General features: G+C 38.2%; 1 protein-coding gene across 1 annotated transcript; it reads left to right on the forward strand.

Moving 5' to 3' along the window:
• The first annotated feature begins 5,913 nt into the window (after nt 1-5,913).
• Nucleotides 5,914-8,493, forward strand: LOC122652421 (DNA-3-methyladenine glycosylase-like). Its single transcript, XM_043846157.1, is given in 7 exon segments — nt 5,914-6,023; nt 6,025-6,236; nt 6,351-6,403; nt 7,108-7,165; nt 7,713-7,796; nt 7,920-8,061; nt 8,150-8,493. Coding segments are annotated over 7 exon segments (924 nt in total). The 5' UTR covers nt 5,914-5,927; the 3' UTR covers nt 8,429-8,493.
• The last annotated feature ends 3,320 nt before the right edge of the window (nt 8,494-11,813 follow it).

Genomic DNA, 11,813 nt, shown 5'->3' on the forward strand with positions numbered 1-11,813 from the left:
ACTTTAGGAAACTCAGAGTGAGCAAGTTGAAGAAACACAGAGTGAGAATGCTGAGTTGTGGACTGAGGTCGGAGCCTTGAGAGAGCAAATCTCTTTGATGCAGTCCGAATTGTATATGATAAAGCGGTATCGGGTTGACACACTAATTCCCTAATCATCTTATTAAAGTTATAAGATGATTACAAATATATTTATAGAAAGAATATGACTTAATTTTCATTCATTAGGTTACAAATCGTGAAGATCGTCCATCGCATGCATAGTATTCGTTGTGTGATCATTTTGATTCGAAACTCTAGGTGAATGGTAGTTTAGTTATTATACTAATGTTTATAGTATTTAATTTGAATAGGCTCATGTGCTATTGGTTGCTATTAAATGTTGACAAACGAAGATAGTTGGGGACTAAATTTAATTTTTATTAATTTATATAATTTGGGTAATTTTGGATGATATTGGAATTAAATTTGTGTTGATTTATCTAATGCTCAGAATTTTGGATGTAGATATTAAATTCAAATAGTTTTTATCTAATTTACTTTCAGACATCTTAAATATGTATCATAGAACTCTAACAATGTGGAATAGTAGGGTACTAAGTTTTCCGCTCATAATTTCTTTTTAGTCTTCTTAACTGGCTTCTTAGCTGTCATATCAACTTTTTAGTCTGAATTGGCTAGCTTTGCTCCTAGAAAATAGGTTTGCTTTTTCTTTGATGTTTTATTTGCTTCTGTTTGTTGTGAGGTTATTTTCCTGTCCCTATTGTGGTGCGTATGTTTTATGTTTTATTCTCTTGGAGGATTATTTTCCGTTTGGGTGAGCTCTCTGTTTTCAGTGGTGGGTTGTTATATTGGCTTTCTGCTCTTGTTAGTGTCGTTATGAAAGTTTTTTGTTGGAATGTTTGTGGGGTTCATTCCCCTATTTCTTAGCATGCTCTACATTTCCATTTTCAGAACTCTAAACCTGATATTATTTTCTTACTTGAGACTAAATATCAGATTCTGGATTTGAAAGTTCTATCCAAATTTATTTCTGCTTGTAAAACATAGAGCTTCATTCCTGGCACTGGCTCCAAAGGCTTTGGTGGAGGACTTTGGTGTTTGCCTTGCTCTAATTTTAATGTTACATCTGTTCATATTGGTTCTCCCTTTATTACTGTCTTTTAGGTTTACTTACGATCTGGCAACTGCTGGTTCTCATTGAGATTTATGCCCCCCATTCTCTTTTTAGCATGAACTCTTGGATTTTATGGCCTCTTTAACCATTTCTGTTATGCTTATTGGGGACTTTAATAAGATCTTGTACCCTCACGAGAAGCTTGGAGGGAGATCTCCTATGCTTAATAGTCCAGCTTGCCAAGAGATCTTTAATTTTATTAGTAACACAGGTTTATTTGACCTTCCTACTTTAGGATCTATATTTACCTGGTCTAATAAACAGAGACCTCCCAATCTTGTTAAAGAAGTCGTAGATAGGCGTATGGTTAATACATTGTGGTTATCCATTTGGAGGCATGGAACTTTAAGGACCCTCCCTACCTTTTGGCTTTGATCATAATTCCCTCCTGCATCAGGGCCCTTAAAATAAGGGTAAAGCTGTTTGTAACCGGACTTATTTGTCCATCCCAGATCACTTGCCAATTTTATAAGGTAGGGAAATTTTTATAATTTCCCCCTCCCTCTCCTCTCAATCTCCCCCTTCTCCGTCTTGGTCCCTCCACTACCACTCCTTGCACTCAGTCCTGCTCCCATTCCCTGCCCAGCCCGCTTCTCACAGTTATGAGAGGCAGCAATCCTACCGTTTCCACCTCCACACCCTTTTACTTAAATCAAATCTTTAGAGCCTGAAAAAGAAACTGTTAGACTTTAGGTACCTAGCCCAAACTCCTCACAAACCAAAAATATTTGTTCTGAAAATCAGAAATTGCCGAGTCTGACCCAATGCTCACAAACTGAAGAATGAGCTTTCAAAGCACCAAAATCTCATTTACGAATCTGGAAATCTTTGTTCTTAAAATCAGACGTTTTTATTCGGTGCTTTCTTGTTTCCTTCTCATTTTCAATTTTATCAATTGAATCCCAGCTGAGCTGCGGCGGTGACGGATGAGGAAGCACTGAATACAAATTTTGTTTTGATAAGCTTTGATGAAGTGATTGATGCAATTGATTGGGAGAGAGAGATAGAGTCATGATGAGGCATTAGCATAAACATTGGAGTGGAACAAACGGATACCACCACCGTAGCCACTACCATCACCATGGTTGAGGAGATGTGGAGCGGAATTGCAAGCTCAAATGGGGAGTGGCGAGTGGGATTTCTCTAATTAATTCTGAGATTCTGATTTGATTTCCTCATCATTTTGAAGTTCATTGTGATGTACAAGGACCTGTAAAACCCTAAGCATCATTTGTAGCACTTTGTACTTTTGTAGTGGATTGTGGACCAGAAACAACAGTTGAAGTCCAGAACCAAAGGGGTTTGGTTTGGGAAATCCAGAGGTAGAGAGTGGGAGAGGGAGCTGGAGATGGCAGTGACGTGGGCTGCCGAGATGGCTGTCGGACCAGGGGAAGAGGGAGATGGAGAGGGAGAGATTGTACTAAATTTCAAATTACAATATTAGGCTTACTGATTTAATGCCATATCATCATATGATGGGCAAAAATGTTCGGTTACAAATTCTGTTTGTAACCAAGATGCACCTTTAAAATAATCTTATAAAAAACTATTTCATTTTCAGGCGGGTTGGTTTAAACACCCTCAATTTTTTATTTTTATTTTTTAAATGGAACTCCTTAGATTCTCATAACTTTAGTTTCTAAACTTAATCACCTTATGCAGCACCTTTGGATTTGGAATAGAAATGTTATTGGTAACTTGCATCAAATGAAAGTTTAGTCTTTTTTATCAGTATCATTATCTTGGAACTCTTGAACCTTATCCTCTTGTTTTGGATCAGTTATGTGAGGCTAGAAAAATTTGAGATTGTTGTTGGATGCAAATGAGGTCTTTGGGCGTAAAAAAATCTAGGACTTCTTATTATCTTACATGGTTGAAGGTGATAGAAATACTAAAAAGTTTTATTTTATTTTATTTTGTGGCTAATTTGCATTAAAAAAAAAAAACAAAATGCGTCTGTTTGTAACCAAGAAGGTTGCAAATAAAAATTATAACCCAACAATTTTTACCTTATGAGATGATGTGTCAATGATTTAAAGGGGATAAATGTGTAAAATTGCTGGCTCCCTTCCTCCCTCGTCACGAATAGAATGACGAACCCGGCATGGGTGAGCAGAGGATGGGCGGTGGGCAGTGGGCGGCAGGTGGGAGCGAGACAGGTGCAGGACAAGACGAGATCACAGGGGACGAGCGACTCTCAATTGACCAATAGTACTACCTTCAGACTTGTAAACTTTCTATATTTGTTGGGGAAGAACTAACCCAATAAGAAAGAGAGAATAAATTCCAAATCAAATTACTCAAACCCTTTCAGGCACCAATGTTTATGTGGTTTCAAACCATCTTCCTGGTACGCCTTAGTGAAATTATGGAATTAATCAAATTCTTGTTCGCTTGCAACAAATCCTTGGGTCTCTAAAGAACCGTCTCACCCCTAATCGAGTGGCTGAGATCCTTCCTACCAGAAAACTTCTCATCGCCATAGCCTGCTTCTGATATTTGATCGTCACTGACCATTTCAATACTTGATTTTTTCTCTACAACAACGATGCCCCTTCTCCTCGCGTTCGGCTCAAAAACCAAAGTCAATGAGGGGCTATTGTTTACCGTCAGATTCGCACTGATCGCGATAGTTGTTGTTGATGTTGATGTATTAGCTGCTTGATTTGACTTTTTTTTATTCATGATCCACAAGTGCAAATCCTCTCAAGGAATACAAATCTTGAAATAGATTCACAATCCACAGAGAGAAGAAGATCTGTAGCTCTGCACCAAGGAGAGAGAGAGAGAGAGAGAGAGTGGATAACAAGACAAGTGCATCAATTCTCCTCTATTTATTGAGACAAGGTCTCTTAAAGCTTCAGACTCTTAGCTTTTCCTATCTTGTTAAAAAAGTTAAGAGGTGAGATTCCATTTAGTAACTCTAATAAACTTTCCTTACATGTGTAGATCTCTACTTCTAAAATAAAGTAGATGTATTAAGCTAAGAAAGTCGAATATTTACAATTAAACCTCTCTATACAATATAAATCAGATAATATACCTATGGTATAGAAATTATTAATATGTTAAAATATTATATTTTATCTTGTGTTTTGATGACAACAAATAAGAGTACTATGACTAACCAAATATGAATGATATAATGCCAAAAAATGTCTTAGTATGATATTGAATAGGAATTGGTTTATGTAATAAGACTATGCATGTTACCTATTGATGAAAAAGGCCTTTCCTAGAATGCACTAAAAATGGGACTTTAATCCGTTGTTGTACTCATCGAGGGGCGCAGTGCCATGTATGCACAATGAGCCCCACATGACACACATGGCACCCCACCCGCAGACGATGAGTACAAAGAACGCGCATTTACAACAACGGATAAAAATCCCTAAAAATGGTGTTAGTATTCCAGAGGTTCCAAACATGTGTTAAATAATCAATTGATATATTACCCCAGGAATACTATCATTGTGGCAAATGTTGATGTACTAATTTGGATGACCTAACATGTTGTTTTTAATGAACCTATATTGATTTCCGGGGATTTGGATCCTCTGCTGCCGGGCAGCTGAGCGGCCGGCATGAGGTCTCACACGGGCAGGGGTGAAATGACCTCCCCACCCACTGTTCGAGCACTCTGGCCAGGTGGGGTCCACGCCCTGCCTGTGTGAGGCCGAACGGCTACCCAGCAGTAGTGAAGCAGTAACATTTTGTTAAGTGATGTTAAAGCATCTTCCCAGAAGCCAAAACTTGAAATTCATCAAGCATTTTAGAAGAAGAGATCAACCAAGGAAGCTAAGAACAACTCAAGCAAAACTGAAGTCAATCAAGCAAGTCAAAGCTCAAACATGTCATGCAGAGGAGGATGCAGCTCTTGCAAGCATCACGGAACAGTCATGAATACACATTGGAGTATTTAGAACCAAGACTTGCAAGCGAATAGCCCCCCAGAAGAAGCTTCACCAAGCATATGATTCTTTGTAAGCCAAACAAGCCTTAAAAATGGTTAAATATTAGGCACCCAACACTACAAGAAAAGGTTGATTTTGCGACACATTGTGGTATTTTAAGCGGCGCTTTCTAAAAAACCATCCCTAATGACATCAACACCCATTACCCTGACCGGCCGGGAGTTTTTTTTCTGAAGGACTGTTTCATTTCACTCTCTTGATCTGAACATAGGAGAGAAGCGGATTTCACACCTTTATGGATTTCGGCCTGTCTGTGTCTGAGTGCAGGTAAACACCACAACACACGACCGGGTGGGGTTTCTTTCCCCATTCAATAATTATATTCTCCTTTTATATTCTTAATTACTTATCTGTTTTTTGATAATTAACATTACTATCTTTGATTTGCCATTTATACCCCAATAAATTACTTTGTTGTGGGCGTCAGAATTGAAAAACTAATTATGAAGGATGACATTTCTCTTTCTATACAGGCAAGAGGTATGCCTCAACCCTTGGGGTTTAGGAGTAAGAGCTAAGTTTGAGTTGGAATGGACAGATATATGATAACTGAGACAAACTCTACAACTTAAAAAAGAGAAGGCTGATCCCTTCTAGTTTCGTTTCTCTTGCTTGGAAATTAACAAAAGGACATCATTGTAATCAACAATGAAATTCACATTCCACCAACCAGCTAGTCCACCTCACCCCTATATTGGATCTAATCTCATTTTAAAACCCTAACAACGGCTATAAATCTCAACGCATCTGAACAATAAATAGTTAATCAAGTCAAGTATGTCAGAAGTAAATGTAAGGCGGCCTGTAATGGAGAGGAACAGAAATCTGAATGGGAGGGAGAAACCAACCCAAAACTTCTTATCCAAACATCTAAAAGAAGGTTTACCCAATTGCTCTTCGGAGGAGTATCTCATCTCAATCACTCTCTTCACTATCTTTGTCACAGAATTCTAATGATTCGATAGGTGAAACTATTCCTCCTCCTCGAGTGGTGGATCGGAATAAGGTTTTGGTGTCTCTTCGAGGACTTGGAACCTCTCATGAAAGAGCAGAAACCAAACTCACTAATCTTGGAAAGGATAGCTTTCCGGATTCTAATGGTGTCACTGGGATTAATACTCGGGTGCCTCTTCATGGGCTTGGAGGACTACCTGAAAGAAGGGAAACTACAGTACTTGCTAATGTTGGACAAGATAAGCCTGATTCTAATGGTGTTACCTTGAAGAGGTGTAATTGGATCACAAAGAATAGTGGTAAGCATTAGAACTTAATTATTTGATAAAACTTCCAAAGTTCTTTTTTGCATTCATTGTTGATTTATTATAAACCATATTCACTACGAATTTTTCTCCTCTCAGGTTCCCTGTCCGGTCAGGTTCCTAGGTTCCTCACATAGGGGACCGGAAATGACGACCTCATCCCCTGCCCGAACATGGGGTGAGGTCGTCATTTCCGGTCCCCTATGAGAGGAACCTAGGAACCTGACCAGGCAAGGAACCTGAGAGGAGTTAAGTCCATACAAAAACCAAAATTAGTATCAAATGTTGATCTTGTGTTTGGGTTTCACACAAAAACAATTATCTCATATCGGATGTGAGTAGCCTGATGTAAAGACTTGTAACGAGTTGAGCACTCTTTCCTTAATGGTTAGCTTTTAAGGATGAGTTCTACTTGAATAATTTCGAACCCAGAACTAATCAGATAGAGTAGATAATTTCCTTGTTGAAATAAATAAAAAAACTCCTCACTGAAATCTTTAATTAACATTTATATGATAATTACTCAGAGCTGTTACAAGCTTAAAGCCCATTATTATGTCTGTTACTTAGCTTTCCTTTAGCACTTCCAATATTTTACATTGTTGTGCTTTCATTTTTCTAACTAAAATACAAGTTGGTTAATTAATTACGGGGAAAAAGAATTTTATATGAGATTGATCTATCTTTTGCTTATACAGATCAGGTCTATGTCTGCTTCCACGATGAGTATTGGGGAGTGCCAGTTTACAATGACAAGTGAGTTTATTTTTCCCCTTAATAGTATTTTATCTAATTTAATGTTCACACTTCACAGTGAGTTATAATTCCATTTATTGTTGGGGTATGATGTCTTGTATTTCGTTTCTTCCATAAGTGGGTTTATTTCAAAGGGCCGAGGACCTAAAGGAATTGGCCCGCCTTGCATGTTAAACTTTGTTGCTCGAGACTTGGCAAGCTAACGGGTCCATGGCGGGGGTTTGGGTATGGTTGCCTTTGAGAAGATTTTTTTGAGTACTATATAGGTACTTCGGTGAATTTTTAGTATTTGGTTTGATTATAAATTTGTAACGAGGGTTCTTTCTTTGTAATCAATCTAAGAAAGATGTGGGGATGAGCGATTGTAACCCTATTCTTCATTGATAGTTAGGTAGATCTCACCTCACAGTGGACGTAGACAATCTTCCTGAACCATCTAAATCTTTGTATGCGATTGTGTGATTATTGTTTATGATTTCCATTCGTTTTCTGCATCGGTTTAGATTCTCGTTTTCTACATTTATAATATAATTAGTTGATGCAACAGTCAACTATTTGAACTTCTAGCGATGTCAGGAATGTTGATGGATTACAATTGGACTGAAATACTAAAAAGAAAGGAGCTCTTGAGGTACTTTCCTCACCATTACAATTTCATTATTTTCATTAAGTATGAACCTTTGTTCTTTCTTCCTTCCCCTTCCCCTTCCCCTTCCCCAACACCTTTGGTCAACCTGTGTTCTTTGTGATACAGAGAATATTTTACTCAATTCAACCCTAATCTTGTTGCCAAGCTGAGTGAAAAAGAGATAGTGGAGATTAGTTCCAATAAGACACTTATGTTAGCAGAGAGCAGAGTGAGATGCATAGTAGACAATGCCAAATGCATAGTAAAGGCAAGTTTAGTATTTAGATTTTAGATTCTTCATAACTAGTGTAAAACCTGGTTTGATTTTACAAAATTATCTTTGTTTTGAAGTGTAGATTGCACATGAATATGGTTCATTCAGTAGCTATATTTGGGGGCACATGAATTACAAACCAATGATCAACAGATACAAATACCCAAGGAATGTTCCTCTAAGGACCCCAAAAGCAGAGATCATTAGCAGGGATTTATTAAGAAGAGGATTTCGATTCGTTGGGCCGGTGATCGTGTACTCATTTATGCAAGCCTCAGGGATGACAATTGATCATCTTGTCGACTGTTTTAGGTTTAGTGAATGTGTTAGCTTAGCAGAGAGACCATGGAGACATGGCTAGCATAGTTTTGTTTTTCTTTGGACATTGATTTCAAAAATCAGTGTTTTGATTTCCTATACGTGTGTGGAGAGGCATGGAAAGCCAATTGAATAGGTTCCAAGTTGTTAGAATGTGTAAAACTCTGCGTGTTTGTATTTATTATAGAGTGTGTAATTTATACAAGTGTAAAGAGTGTTTGTACGGTAAAGTATAACTGTAGTAAGTGATTGGTGGTAGATTGAACAATAGTGGAAATGTAAATTCCTTACCATAAATCATTATTGTCTACAATATTAGATGATTGTGCTTTAAACTATGAATGAAATATCTAAATGACACTTCTATATGTGTATTTAAAACTTGACAATTGACATCCTCATTTAATTGTCTTTTTTTTTTTTTTTCATTCTCAAAAATTCTTTAAGTTAAGGGTATAATAAGGTCTTCTAATAATTTGAAAGGTACTTTTCACTATGTTTTTTTTTTTTTTTTTGGTAAAAGAAGATCTTATTCAGATGCCAAGGAATACAAGATTCCTTAAGCTAAGGAGTGGAAAATGGCCACACTGTCTTACATTGCATAGACAGGGCCTCAGGGCTAGAGAGTCCACTATAGCGTTTGCTTCTCTAGGGACATAGGCAAAATTACATGAAACCAAACAAGAAGACAAATATCTGATATCTTCAACCACCGGCTGAATCAGAGAAGGAACTGATCTAGTAGGCTCAAGGATGAAGGAGATGGCCTCCCAGCTACCGACTCGATGATGAGATCGTCCACTGCTAAGGCAATTCATTCAAGGATACCATAATGAATAGCAAGAACCTCTCCCATTGTAATATCATCGAAAGAGTTAACATTGGATATGGCCAAGCTAGGAGTACCATCAGATGATCTGATAACCACACCAATAATTATATAAAAAGAAAAACTGGAGAGCATGCCCAAATTCCTGCACATTTTTAGATTCTACAAAAAATAGGAAGAGAAACAAAACAAAAAAACCATTTTCTAAGAACCGTTTTTTATCTACCAAACTACCCAAAAAAAAAAAAAGAATTTTTTTTCTTCTACCAAACTCCCAAAAAATTAAACTGCCTCATTGCTACGGCCTATGGTAAGGAATCATGGCCTTACCAACTAGGCTGTCCCCCCTTCCTCTCTCTTTCTCTCTCTTTAAAGTCGGTATAATTTGTGTAATCTCAGATATAAACTAACCAACAAAAGGTTGGTCGGTGGTTTGTCAATTGGAGTCTTGAATCGACTCTCTTAGAACACATTTGTGCAAAAAATGGCACCCCCTCTCCCCATTCCCCCCTTTGTGGGATTAGATATCTTTTGTAATTGATAGTTAAAGTTTCATTGGGCAAAAAAATATAAAAAAATAAAAAAAAATTAAAGGGCTACCATGGTCAACTAGGTTGGCCTTTGCCCGGTCCTAATGGCAAAGGGCGGCCTCATGCCTCATGCCTCATGATTAGCGCCTGAAGCCTTCTTTGGCAACTATAATTATCTACTAATCTGCTAGCATATTCCAAGTCATACCTCATTTGATAGAAACCGTAATACTAACCCCTCATATAATATACGTGTGGATATAGGTAATCCAAATATATTTTCAATAGAACTATTTATTGCCTTAATTCCTTTGATTCTTGCACGAGCTGGATGATAAAAAAATTATCAGTGTCCGGTTCCTTTGGACTTCGGAGGATGGATCCCTAAAAATTCACCTATCCTGATAACAAAGAATCCTGATTTGAATTATTCACATAATAAGAATGAAGCTTAATCGGAATGAATCAGATATTTTATTCTATGATCGACCGGTATATACATCAACAACTTCGAATTGGATCATTTTCTCTTTAACAAATAAGTGATTGAACGAATAAAATCCTACCTAGTGGAGAATTAGTTTCATCTTATGTCTCCCATTTCTAAAAACAATCTCATTATTGGCTCATTCTTCATTGAATCCTATAGAGCAATTTAGCCATGATGGAATGTATACTTTGTTTACTTTATTGAATCACATGAAATTTGATCGAATTTCAGATATGTAATGTATAAAATCCCAACCACCCCCCCCCCCCCCAAGGAAAAAATTTTGAAGTTTTATTTTAGGGAAAATCTTGTTATAATCAAGATTTGTGAAAGAAAAAGGCTGTAACCTTACCTTTTTGCTATTTTAGTATAAAAAATCTTTAGGAAAATTACAAGAGGGAAAAAGGACTATGTCTGGGCATGTAGTTCAATTCAGATCCTCTATGGAGCACTGCCCATAGCGGCGCACAAACAAGGCGCAGCGCAATGATGTCTTACCCATGCTCGAGCGAGGGTAAAGCAATCATTGTGCTGCGCCCTGTTTGTGCGCTGCTCAGGCTGATACGGGCAGCGCACCGTAGACAATCACGATCTGAGTGTAGTTCATGCGCCTAGACTCAATCCCCCATGAAATGACTGTCCTACACCCCATGAAATGCAAAAATCCCACCCCTATTGATGCTTCCATGTGTGCTCCCATCGGTCCCCTCACTAGTGTACGAACTGTACTCCTTGATAGAAAATTCGCTCCCATAACAAGATTACACAAAAAATGGGTCTCTGTTTAAAAAACCACCCAATCTTTTCTTTTACCAAATTACTCAAAACAAAGTTTGGTATTACAAAACTACCCAAACTAGGGCATGCTGCCTCACGCTACATTTTTTTTTACAATTCTACCCCAACTTTCCTCTCTCATTTTCTCTCTTCCTCCGAACTTAAGTTCCTCACTCTTCCCCTCTCCGCGGGGGGAGGGGGAGGGTGCTTGTTATGTACAATAGTCTCACATTGGTCCCATAAGGGCTTGGGTGTGGGCATATATAATATTGGGTTCCTTCCCCTTGTAGACCGGTTTATGAGGGTGAGTTCTTCCCATCGTATCAATTGGTGCTTTTATTGACCCGTCCTTTGTGGTTGACTACTAGGGAGGGGTGACCTGGTGCCAGAGTGCGAGTCGCTAGGAAAGGGCTACCTGCTGCCGGGCAGAATCCTGGAATAGGGTGGAGCCACTTAGAAAGGACTACCTGATCTGGAGTGGGCCGACGGCTGTTAAAGGATGGATAATGTTATGTACAATAGTCCCACATCGGTCCCATAAGGGCTTGGGTGTGGGCATATATAATATTGGGTTCTCTCCCCTTGTAGACCGGTTTATGAGGGTGAATTCTTCCAATCGTTTCTTCTGTTAGAATTGATGTGAGGAGGGGTGACACTTTATGACAGTCTTCTGTCATCCTGCATCATAATATACTTCTAATCATCTGCAATACTTAGAAATATGAAACCTATTTAGTGAAAAACTGGAAAATCTAGAGAAGGGAGGGAGAGAGAGAGAAAGAGAGGGAAGAAGAACACAAGG

Source organism: Telopea speciosissima, chromosome 2 (assembly GCF_018873765.1).
Source record: "Telopea speciosissima isolate NSW1024214 ecotype Mountain lineage chromosome 2, Tspe_v1, whole genome shotgun sequence".
NCBI lineage: Eukaryota > Viridiplantae > Streptophyta > Magnoliopsida > Proteales > Proteaceae > Telopea > Telopea speciosissima.